The sequence below is a fragment of the Danio rerio genome, chromosome 18 (genome assembly GCF_049306965.1).
Source record: "Danio rerio strain Tuebingen ecotype United States chromosome 18, GRCz12tu, whole genome shotgun sequence".
NCBI lineage: Eukaryota > Metazoa > Chordata > Actinopteri > Cypriniformes > Danionidae > Danio > Danio rerio.
Window position 1 is genome coordinate 47,013,043 of NC_133193.1, and position 12,488 is coordinate 47,025,530.

At 34.7% G+C, this 12,488-nt stretch overlaps 1 protein-coding gene across 2 annotated transcripts in view; it reads right to left on the reverse strand.

Annotated features, from left to right (window-relative positions):
• cdon (cell adhesion associated, oncogene regulated) overlaps positions 1–12,488 on the reverse strand; it is a 76,125-nt gene that overhangs the window by 1,074 nt on the left and 62,563 nt on the right. For both annotated transcript variants that reach the window (XR_012393564.1, NM_001081628.1), the window contains exons 16-18: positions 10,899–11,194; positions 8,502–8,581; positions 2,831–3,093 (exon numbers count right to left, since the gene is read on the reverse strand). Coding sequence is in view for 1 of the 2 variants with exons in the window: in NM_001081628.1 (NP_001075097.1) it covers positions 2,831–3,093; positions 8,502–8,581; positions 10,899–11,194 (639 nt within the window). In the remaining variant the exon portion in view is untranslated. The remainder of the gene's footprint in view (positions 1–2,830; positions 3,094–8,501; positions 8,582–10,898; positions 11,195–12,488) is intronic.

Here is a 12,488-nt window from a genome sequence, read left to right on the forward strand (position 1 = left end):
TTGCAGCTGGAATAAGTAGGCGGTTCATTCCGCTGTGGCAACCCCTGATGAATAAAGGGACTAAGCCAAAGGAAAATGAATGAATGATATTAAATCCAATTTAAAAGTGACCATTTATGCAAAAATCCCTCATTAGCCCGTAAACAGCCCTGAGTAAGAAGCAGTCGTCCGCCATTAGGGTTTTCACCTGCTGACGATAATGTCTGGTGGTGTAATGGATAACAAGTCTGAGGGTTCAGATAACGCTATGGTTTTTTAGGATGCTTTTACACTTGGTTCAATAGCCTAGACCAGTGTTTCTTAACATTTTTAGTGGGTCGTGGAGTGTGTGTTAAAAAAAAAAACAACAAAAGTTAAATTTTTACTTATTTTTGCTTATATCGCTTATATTTTTGCTTATATCGGACTTTTATTTTGAAATGCATGCGCGACAACCCTACTGTTTGACATGAGAAATTTCATTTAATTATTGCAACAAATATGTCAAGCGTAAGTACAACCCTGAATATGTAAAATATGGATATATATTGACAACAAAAAAGACTTAAAGCCTCAGTGTCATATGTAGTGAGGTGCTCTCATGAGAGCATTAAACCTTCTAAATTAAAACAACATTTAGAAACCAGAACACACGTTTTATTAACAGTTTATTATTAACAGTATTTGTCGTTTTTACTTTGTAATATTTCTATAATTTGATCCATTTTGTTTTATTCATGATTTATCTGTCACTACTTGTTTATGTTAACAAATAAATAAAAATTAAGCATAATTCCTAAAATTGTTTAATAGTTCCTAAAAAATTTGGGTCACGGCTTGATGACCATGTAAAAATGTGGGTCCCATGGCCAAACCAGTTGAGAACCCCTGGCCTAGACCATAGCCAAGATTGATTGCCACCTTCTCGGCTGGTTTGTGTTCACACTGTCTTTTTTCCTTCTGAACCCCAGTACGCTTGAATCATCAAGCTGCAGTCGTTCTGCTTTTACTGAATCTTTTGGTTTTGGACATACAGAAAGCGACTCTTTTTGGAGGAGACGAGCCGACATTATTACTGTGTTTGCCCTGGCTCAGTCCCGCTTGTTAGCAAGGTACAGTATGTGATACACAGACAATTTTAGTCCATGTTTTGCCTGAGTTTGTATTGCATTTACATGGTTTTGACCAGCAGGTGTCTCTAATTGGTTCAATTGTTTTTGAGCTTTGAAAAGCTTCGTGTCTCTCATCACTACTGACAAGACTTTAAAACACAAGCCAGAGTTCGGTTTATAAAAGGCACCACCCTCTTCCAGTAAGGCAAGGGGTAAAATAAAAAGCTAATTTGCATTTAAAGAGCCATACACGTGGTATATAGTAATGATGGTATTTTGAGCTAAAAACTTCTCAAACACACAGGAATGAGCGATAGTTTTTTTGTACTGTTGACGGTTCACTTCCATAATTTAGTACGATTGCATTCATACTAGTAGTGAATCGGACCCTCTTTCAGCCTTACTTGTGTACGGTTCATGGGTGCGCACATGAGTTTAGAAGACAGCGTTAACACTAGCTAAACAAACTGAACTCAAATGGAGGTATTATGAAGTTGATGACGATTAGGGATGGGTACCGAAACTCAGTACTTTATTGGTATTGGTGCTGCATTATAAAACACTGAAGTATCGATAAGCTCTGACGTTAATGTTTCTGCTATCGGTACTGGAGAATTAATGCTGAATAGACATTACTTACAGTAGCATGATTTAACTGACCAACCTTTAATTTGCGATATTTAATATTCTTCTGCACATCTCACATGAGAAATGCTCGAGTGTCCGGCGAACGTGTCAAGTAAAACGCCCGATTCACACAATGTTCTTATTTAAATGCATTTTGGAACTCAAAGAGGGTATTTTTAACTGCAGGGAGCACAATAAACCAAGAAAAATCAAGACTTCTGCCAGAAAAGGCAAACATGTTGATATTTTCCAGAATAATGGTTAAAAACATAATAAAGTCATTTGCCTTCAAACCATTGTACATTTTTTAAGGAAAAAAAAAATATTTAAATGTTTTACAATATTGGTTTCGTTTTATTTTACATTAAAAACAAGATAATAAAATAAAAAAGTACCGTTTAGAGAACCATTAAAGTACCGAACCGATAAGTGGTATCGATAAAAGTAGTAATACTGTTAAAAACCTAACGATACCCAATCCCTAATGATGACAACATTGCCATAGAATACTGTGAGATTTGTAAACTTAGGATTGCTTGCCGGGTATTTTAAATTGAGGAGCTATTTGTTTTTATATTACATATTTTACTGTTGCGCTAACGTTCAATAGTGAAGAATTGATGTTATTTATTACTTGATTGATCAAGCTACCTCACAGAAGTGCCCTGTTAACAGAGTTGTTGAATGTTAAAATAAGGTGAATTAAATAAAAGATAAAGAGCATCCTGGATCTGTTTCTTCGATCTTTATATTTTAATGTATTTTTGAAGTATCGGATCGGATTTTAGTATCGATACATACTCTAAATCAAATGACTCTTGACTCAAGGGGAAAAAAACCCTGATCGGAACATCTCTAGTATGAACAAACCATTAACTAACACTACTAGCTTAATAAACTACTAGCTGTTTATTAATAGTTAATAAGGTAGAAGTTGGGTTTAGGTTAGGATTAGTGACACATAATGAGATCATACTTCATAACTACTAATGAACAGTTAATATCTTATTAATAATAAGCCAGTACTTAATAACATGAATCGTGATCTGAATTAAGTGTTACCAATTTTTTTTTAATGATTTGTAAAAATTTGCTGTTTGTAACTTTCTTACCTCTCTGCTGCTCCAGGCTGGACTTTGTTTCCACAGGCAAGCAGGGGGAATTGTGAGACAGGGGCGGCACGTTGCCCTCCTCCGCCTGTTGGACTGAGTCTCTGTCCTGGCAGCCGTTGAGCTGTGGACTGTCACGTCCATGGCAGCGGGACAGGATGGGGTTGAGGGGCATCATTTCCAGGCCATCGGGTTGGCGAGCTGCCACGCGGTGCATTAGTGGAAGAGTGCCGCCGGAGAAAGTGCCATTGGTTTTTGTGTAACACCTGTCGATGAAGTACAAAGGGAAAGCATAAATGATGGCCGCCGCACGTGTCGAGGATTAAACGTAGGCTTTCTTCATTAAAAAACTTAAAGCTGACCTTTTTTGAGGTATTAAAAACAGGGATAACCATGTAGTGGTCAATCTTTACAATAAGGTTTCGTTAGTTAATGTAGATGATAATGTAAACGAACAATACTTCTACAGCATTTATTAATAATCATAGTTCAACATTTACAAATGCATTATTACAATTCTAAATTGATTGTTAACATTAGTTAACGCACTATGAGTTAACATCAACTAACAACTGTATTTTCATTAATTAATGTTAACAAAGATGTAATAACGTATTGTTCACTGTTTGTTCATGTTAGTACATACTTTTTTTTTTTATTTCCCAAACAATGTTTAACAGAGCAAGAAAATGTTCACAGTATGTCTGATAATATTTTTTCTTCTGGAGAAAGTCTTATTTGTGTTATTTCGGCTAGAATAAAAGCAGTTTTTAATTTTTTAAAAACAATTTTAAGAACGAAATTATTAGCCTCTAAGCTAATTTACTTTTCAATAGTCTACAGAACAAACTATCGTTATACAATAACTTGCCTATTTACCCTAACCTGCCTAGTTAACATAATTAACGTAGTTAAGCCTTTAAATGTCACTTTAAGCTGTATAGAAGTGTCTTGAAAAACTTCTAGTAAAATATTATTTATTGTCAATAAAGTAAAGTAAATCAATTATTATTTAGAGATGAGTTATTATATTATGTTTAGAAATGTGTTGAAAAAAAATCTTCTCTCCGTTAAATAGCAATTGGGGAAAAATATACAGGCTAATAACTCAGGGGGGCTAATAATTCTGACTTCAACTGTATATGCATTGTCATAGTAGTATTTGCTGTTGTTCTGCTGTGAAGTCACAGAAATTACCCATTTCTTAAAAAAAAACAAATTTTGTGAGTTGACAAAGCACATGGTTAAGACAAAACTCAATTTAACACGGAAAGATACATTTGATTACATTCGATGTTATGATGCTGCGAACTGTGCGAACACATTGTAAAAAGACAAATGCTACGTTAGCAATTAGCTTAAATAACGCAAGCTCATTTCTCAGGATTTATCAGGTATGCATTTGACATACATGTCAATATTTAGTTCATTCGATAAATGTTTGATAACGTTTCTTTAGAATTTCAAATAAAATATAATAATATACTAAAAACAGCAGCATGAACATTGTTTTGAATGTCTCCTGTTTCTTAAAGTCTAGCAGATTTGAACTATGATGCTGTGTGTGTGTTTTTTTTTTTGTTTTTTTTTGGTGAATGTTTGTTTGATTACACTTTTCTACTCCATCTTAAGCCTGTGTGCCAGCTGTAACAAGCATCTCTGCTATGTGCCAGCTCTGATCGCATCTCAGATCACAGATTTATTTCCGCGAGCCTCTACGCTGAATGAGCAGACTCAACAGCCTGTGTCTCTGTGTGTTTGCACAGGCCGATAACACACAAACACGCACACACACATATAAACAAACAATACCTGAGAGACAAACACACACAGATCCCTGTATGCTCACTCAAGAAGTAATCAGGGAGATTAAGTGTACACAGATGCACAAGGCGAGGGTATATTCATTTATTCAGAGCATTTTCCTTTTCACAATTGGAAATGATGGCATGGCCACTAACATTCTGAAAATATTTAGAAATTTTACGAGACCACTTGAAATTTTTTTGGGTTTACTTTATTGGTTTATTTATTGGTATTGGATTTGATTGATTCAACCCGGCTTATTCTGAAAACGTACCCCTATATACATTTCTGAAGAGCGAAATACGGGAGGAACGTTTTTTTTTTGCAGTTTTTGTGTTCGAGAATCCACCAGAGGCTGCTGTGTACGCTTTTTAAGATCTCAAATTTCTCTTGCGAATGCCATTTGCGCCTGCTGTTCTTGCATAAATCCACCAGAGACCACTGTCGACTGACTGACCCACCCTCCTCCTTCTCTAGACCCAACCAATAGTGTTTTTAAATGCATCGATGGACTTGCCCACCCACTTCCCTAAACTCAACCGACAATTTAGAAAACCAATCCAGTAAAACAAAAGCCCTCACCTGATTTTTGCCACATTTTCAGATTTTACCACATTCTCACTCTGTTATTTGCTTGTTTATTTTATTTTTTGGCTTCTGTTTTTGTCTTTCTCCCTTTCTGGAATCATTTTTCGTCAGACTCGAACCCCGCCATCGTGGTCAGCTCCTCTCTGTGTCTAAAGTCTGCCGATGTACATAGTGAGCTACTGGACAAACTGGTAACTGGTAATAGGGAGGTAAGCGGTCAGCTGCTAAGCGAGAAAAGGAACGGTGTCATACCGCCCTATATCGTTCGTTTTTATAGACCAAACGCAGCCATATGTACTTCTGGTTACATAATTCTTGATCTCCAGAAATGTATATAGGGCTACATTTTCAGAATGAGCCAATGTTGGATTTATTGGTGTGTTTTTTAAATAAAATTTTCATTTTTTTTTAGCTCTACAAAGATCAAAAAACTAAATTACTATAAAACTATATGAATATGTAAGTAAACATTGTCATGTAGAGCGATATTTTTTTAAGAAAATGATGATCATGTTTTAATGTTTTGCGATTGAAATTTAGGGTTATTCCACCAATGTTTTTTAAGTAACAAGTAACACTTCTGAAGTTTAAACATTAGATTGACATTAGCCCCTTTCACACATATAGACCTTCCTGGAAAATTACCAGCAATTTTCCGGAAAGGTCTGTATGTGTGAACTGATCCATTTTGAAAATACCGGTAAATTCATTCCGGCTATTTTCCGGAAAGAGAAGTTGTAACATTACCAGTAATCTGCTGGAATGCTGCGCTGTATGAATGCAGAAGGAAGATTGTCGGAAAGAGTGCGTGCACGTCTAGAACATGCTGACGGGAGTGTACCAATCAGTACACTCAGACGCATTCACGTCTGCGCGGTTTATGAGAATAAAACCCTTTGAATATTTTCCCACATTTAGCTGCTAGAAGTTAGTCAGATAACATTTATATGTTCTTCTTAATGCCAACTGTGTAAATAATTATCGATACAAGGCTTATGATAAGCCGTTGTTTGTTTACCTTCAAGCTTTGCGTGTGCCCATGAAACAGCCCGTGAGCACCAGCACACACACATATTATGTACATCTCGACATGCAAAAGTGTTTCTCTTTATGTTTTCATTGGAGTTGTTCACAATACTGATCCATCCACAGAGTTTGTAATGTTGTCAAATGTTTACAAATACAAGCGCAGCCGTTTAAAGCTCATTTCTGGTTAATGATGTCAGAATTTACCGGTATTTTGAAATGGATGCGTGAATGGTCTTTTCTGGAAAAATTACGTAACGTCTTCGCCTGTGTGAACAGCGCTTTTTTGAATTTACCGGTAAAGTCGTCTCGGAAGTTTTCTATATATTTACGGTATCATTGTGTGAAAGGGGCTATTGTCTAAAAATGAAAATAAGTATGCCTGAATGACATCTTTTTGTCATTTCATAAAAAATCTCTAATGGCAATTATTCCAAACTTGCAAGAACTGTAATCAGTAAGTTGCATAATTAAAAAAAAAAGCTTTTTGCTCAAGCACATACAGTTGAAGACAAAATTAATTTGTTTCTTTTTTAAATATTTCCCAAATTATAATTATCAAAACAAGGAATTTTACACAGTACTTCCTATAATATTTTTTCTTTAAGAGAAAGTCTTATCTGCTTTGATTTGGCTAGGAGAACCCCAGTTTTTTTTTTTTTTTTTTTGCTAAACATTTTAGGTTTTAACTCAATATTATTAGTCCTCTTAACCCTTTAACTACCCCCTAAGAAACAAAAATTTGGATTGCAACACATCCCATAATTTCTAAAATGTCAGCCTCTAACAAATGGTTGATATGCTGGTTTATGGTAAAATACTGGATTTAATACATATACTATGAAAAATCTGAAAATATGATGTGTAAGACCAATTTATTTGAAAAATATTAAAAATGAAACATTTTTAAACATTAAATCACTTTTATTTTTTTTAAGTATACCATCAAATATTTCAGATTCTCATTTAACATGTTTTTTTTTTTTTTTTAACAATAAAACGAAAATCATGTAGTAATGTAACTGGATTGTTGATTGTTTCCAGTTGTGCCCACCATCTTAATGATCTGTTGTTTAAATGTGTTTCAACTATTTTTATCTCTATTACAAAAAATTTTAGCCTAATTTGTAAATATTCTCTTTCAACATCTATATGATCATGTCTATTTTAGTACTTTTTAACTATGTTTGATTGATTGTATAATTTGTGGATTGTTTTTTCTAGGTTGTTCAGGGACAACAGATGAAAAATAGCCTTCGGGCTAATTCTGGTGCATTGGCAGAAAAGCTAATTAATGTACACTGTCCCTGCCAAATAAACAAATAAATAAATAAATAAACAAATTTGATTTGTTTTGTAAACCAACAATGCTATGTGTGTAAACCATTATTTAAAACAGTCATTCTTTAAATGATTTTAACAGTCATTACTCAAAACATTGTCAACCATTTGGTAGAGCGGCAGTCAATGGATTAAGCAATATTTTTTGATTGTCTTCATAACTAACCATCGTTATACAATGATTTGCCTGATAACCCTAACTTGCCTAATTAACCTAGTTAAGCCTTTAAATGTCATTTAAGCTGAATACTAGCATCTTGAAAAATATCTAGTCAAATATTATGTGCTGTCATCATGGCAAAGATAAAAGAAATCAGTTATTAGAAATGAGTTATTAAAACTATCATGTTTAAAAATGTGTTGAAAAAAATATTTCTGTTAAACAGAAATCAGGTGACAAAAATATACAGAGGAGGGCTAAAAATTCTGACTTCAACTGTAATTATAAATCATAAATCCATCCATCTATAGTTTTATATAAAAGCGCTCTATTTTCAAGGCTCGAAATGCAAGGCATTTACCAAAAGTTGTCCGTTTGAAAATGAAAATGCGCTATTATAAACGCAGCCTTAGACTAATATGAGCTGCATTCAGAAGCATTTCCCTCAACTCTCCTGCTGGCTGTGGCTAAATAAACACTGCGCTCATTAAGACTGTAGCGAGGTTGCGTTCAGTGTAAACTGTGACTGCCGGACACACTAGTGTACACAAACAAGCCCGTCGTGTACTTGTGTGTGTGTGTGTTTAGAATAAGCTCAGGTCAGGGGTGAAATGAGAAGCAGATGGAACAGATGATTGGTTTGCTGACTTGGAGGCGCGCTGAGCAAAACATAATTCTGCAGGCATGTAAACAGCAAACATTAACAAGCTACTGGGCTTGGCTTTTGCAGTATCCCATTTCTCATTCTCTCACCTGTTGTTGTTGCAGAAGTTCTGACAGCTCATGCAGTCGGACGAGTCGTTCTGGGGCAGAGCCGTGTATATTCCTCCACCCTGATATAAACAAATAAATAAACACACATTTAGCACAAGCTGGATTTGGCTTCTGCTATAGAACAGTCGCTACATTGTAATACACTGTGGTGGGTGTGGGGAATTTGGGCCATTTCTATGCAGAATTTTGTTAAAAATCCAACCCAGGCTTATTATGGATACAAAACCCAGTGTATACAATTCTGGAGAGCGCAAAATACATCCCAGGAGGTACGTTTTTGGCAGTTTTTGTTTTTTTCAGATCTCAAATTTCTCTAACGAGTGCCATTCGCACCTGCTCTTCTCACATAAATCCACCAGAGGTCGCTGAGTACGCTTTTTCAGATCTCAAATTTCTCTCGCGAGTGCCAGTCGCACCTCCTCTTCTCATGTAAATTCACCAAAGACTGCTGTGTGCGATTTTTCAGATCTCAAATTTTTCTCGCGAGTACCATTTGCACCTGCTCTTCTTGTGTAAATCCACCAGAGGGCGCTTTGTAAGCTTTTTCAGATATCAGATTTCTTCCGCACCTGCTCTTCTCACGTAAATCCACTAGAGGTCGCTGTGTCTGCTTTTTCAGATCTCAAATTCTTCTCGCGAGTACCATTCGCACCTGCCCTTCTCGCGTAAATCCAGCAGAGGCCGCTGTGTACAATTTTTACAGATCTCAACTTTCTCTTGCGATTACCATTCGCATCTGCTCTTCTCGTGTAAATCCACCAGAGGCCGCTGTGTACACTTTGTCAGATCTCAAATTTCTCCTGCGAGTGCAATTTGCACCTGCTCTTCTCCTGTAAATCCACCAGAGGCCGCTGTGTACGATTTTTCAGATCTCAAATTTCTCTCGCGAGTGCCATTCGCACCTGCTGTTCTCTCGTAAATCCACCCGAGGCCTCTGTGTACGATTTTTCAGATCTCAAATGTCTTTCGCGAGTGCGATTCCCATCTGCTCTTCTTGTGTAAATCCACCATTGGTACATTGATAAATAACTAGACTCAGTAATAGGACAAAAATAAATAAATGTGTGGGCACGTGTGTCTTTTTTTGATGCTTAAAGGAATAGTTCACTTAAAAAAATATCATAATTTAGTCACCCAACTAAATACCACATCATTGTACATGAAAGTTCAAAAACATCTAAAAAATGAGAATTGAGCAACAACAAAAAAAGATGCAAAAACCTCTAAAATTAGCATTTTTCTTAGCCTCCTCTGTGTATGTTCAGTATTTTAAAACTTATGGCAAAGAATATGTTCTTTTCTTTCCTTTTAAAGTAAAAAAAACACACAAACTATACAATCTGACAAGTTTTGACGCCAATCCAAGTTTTAGGAACAACATATAATAACTTGACTTTTGTGATCATTTGGTATCACAAGTGGCTTAAATGAAAGGCAAAGGCCTCTAAATTACGCTTATTTTACCAAAATAAAATATGATCATGCCTTGATTTTTAAGGATTTAATTAGGACAGTAAGGTCTGACTTTGTATAGACAAAAGTCTTTTCACTTAACATAAATAATGTCCAGTATAGAATATAAAGTCATGCTGCCGTGGAGAAAGAATTAATATTGTGCATGACTCCCATGAGCTTGGAGGACTGCATCTAATAAATTATTAATGAAGTCATCTAAAATGGCAAAGAAAGCATTCTTGCAGGACTTCTATGGATTCATCTTCAATGCCTCAATAATCTTCATGGCTGGAGACTGGGCTGGCCAATCCTGGAGCACCTTCACCTTCTTTGCTTTCAGGAACTGATGTGGAGGATGAAGTATGAGAAGAAGCGCTATCCTGCTGAAGAATTTGCCCTCTCCTGTGGTTTGTAATGGGCAGCACAAATGTCTTGATACCTCAGGCTGTTGATGTTGCCATCCACTCTGCAGATCTCTCGTACACCCCCATACTGAATGTAACCCCAAACCATGATTTTTCCTTCACCAAACTTGACTGATTTCTATGAGAATCTTGGATTTATGCAGGATCCAATAGGTCTTCTACAGTAACGGATGATTCATCAGAAAAATCGACATTCTGCCATTTTTCCAAATAATCAACTAGAAGTCAAGTTATTATGGCTCTTAAAACTGGAATCAACGACAAGACTTTTGTCAGGTAAGTGTATAGGAGGTTGAGAAAAAAATCCTTTTAGAAGAAAATTTCAGACGGCACTTTTAGATGTTTTTCCATCTGAACTCCTCCCATAGTCTTTTAAAACATTTATCTGATGGTTTACAGTCAGAGTAAGTCCCACAATTCACACTAAGCATCATAAGGCACAGGAAAAAGTTAAAAGTTCATCAAACAGAAATGAAATCCATCCACATGTACTCACGTTGTGTAGGTGATGAGGGGACGGGTGCTCGTATTCCATGTTATTTTGGTGTAGCGAGGTGTCGTGTGCGTGAGGGTGTCCAGCAGGGTACAGGCCTCCTGATCCGTTCAGCAGAGCCAGTCCGTTGGGCAGTTTGTGATGGAGATGATGACAGGTCTGGGGCATCATGGGAGCCGTGTGTCCGCACCCCGTGTGCACACTGCCATTCACATGACTGGAGCCGGGCAGAGCAGAATAATCCAGAACATGGCCGTTCATCTCCGCTGACTGGTAGATGTAATTTGGAGGGTCGTATTCTATGAAGAAGATATATTTTTATTCCATTAGTATATTTTTAGTATAGAATTAATAGCTAGTGCATGCTCAAATTACTTGCAATTTATTTTCTGTAATTATTATGAGCAGAGTTCAAATGTATTTTTTGCTTAGATAAAGTTGCATAGATTTTTTTTTCCAAATAGACAGTAAGAACAGCAATATTAGGAGATATTATTTCAATTTAAAATTCATATTTTACAATTCATATAATAATAATAATAATAATAATAATAATAATAATAATAATAATATAAAATCTACTCCGGTGCTTCAAAGCAGTCATTGCTCCAATTTTTGTGTCAAGTTTTTTATTAAAATCTTTTTCTATTTCAGTACTTTTTAAAATAAATAAAATCTATTAAAATAAAAAAATCATCTCTAAATATGATCTAAATTATATAACAATAATAATAATAATAATAATAATAATAATAATAATAATAAAATCTACTTCTGTGATTCAAAGCAGTCATTACTCCAGTTTTTTGTGTCGTGATGCTTTTACATCCAATTTTGTTAATTTAAAATGATATTTTTTTCCTATTTCAGTACTTTTAAAAGGAAATTAAGTCTATTCAAATAGATGAATAATCTCAAAGTAAAATCGAAATTATATAATAGTAAAATAAAATGTGCTTCTCTGATACAAAGCAGTCATTGCTTTAATTTTTTGTGTCATTCTATAACCACTTTTCGATTTAAAATTTCAGTTTTTTTCTATTTCAGTACTTTCAAAATGTATTAAAGTAAATAAAAAAAATCTCTAAATAAAATTAAATGTTTATAATAATAAAATACAATTTATTTTTTGTGATTAAAAGCAGTCATTACTCCAGATTTTAGTGTTAAATGATCCCTCTACAACCACTTTTCAATAAAAAAAATTCATTTTTTTCTTTTTCAGTACTTTTTAAAATAAATAAAATCTATTTAAATAAATAAATAATCTCTAAATATTATCTAAATTATATAATAATAATAATATTAATAATAATAAAATCTACTTCTGTGATTCAAAGCAGTCCAGTTTTTTTGTGTCGTGATGCTTTTACATCCAATTTTTTTTTATTTTTAAATGTATATTTTTTTCTATTTCAGTATTTTTAAAATTTATTAAACTAAATAAATAATCTCTAAATAAAATCGAACTTAAATAATAATAAAATAAAATCTACTTCTTTGATTCAAAGCAGTCAGTATTCCAGTTTTTAGTGTCATGTGATCCTTCTACAACCACTTTAATTCTACTATGATGATCTGATTCTATGTTAT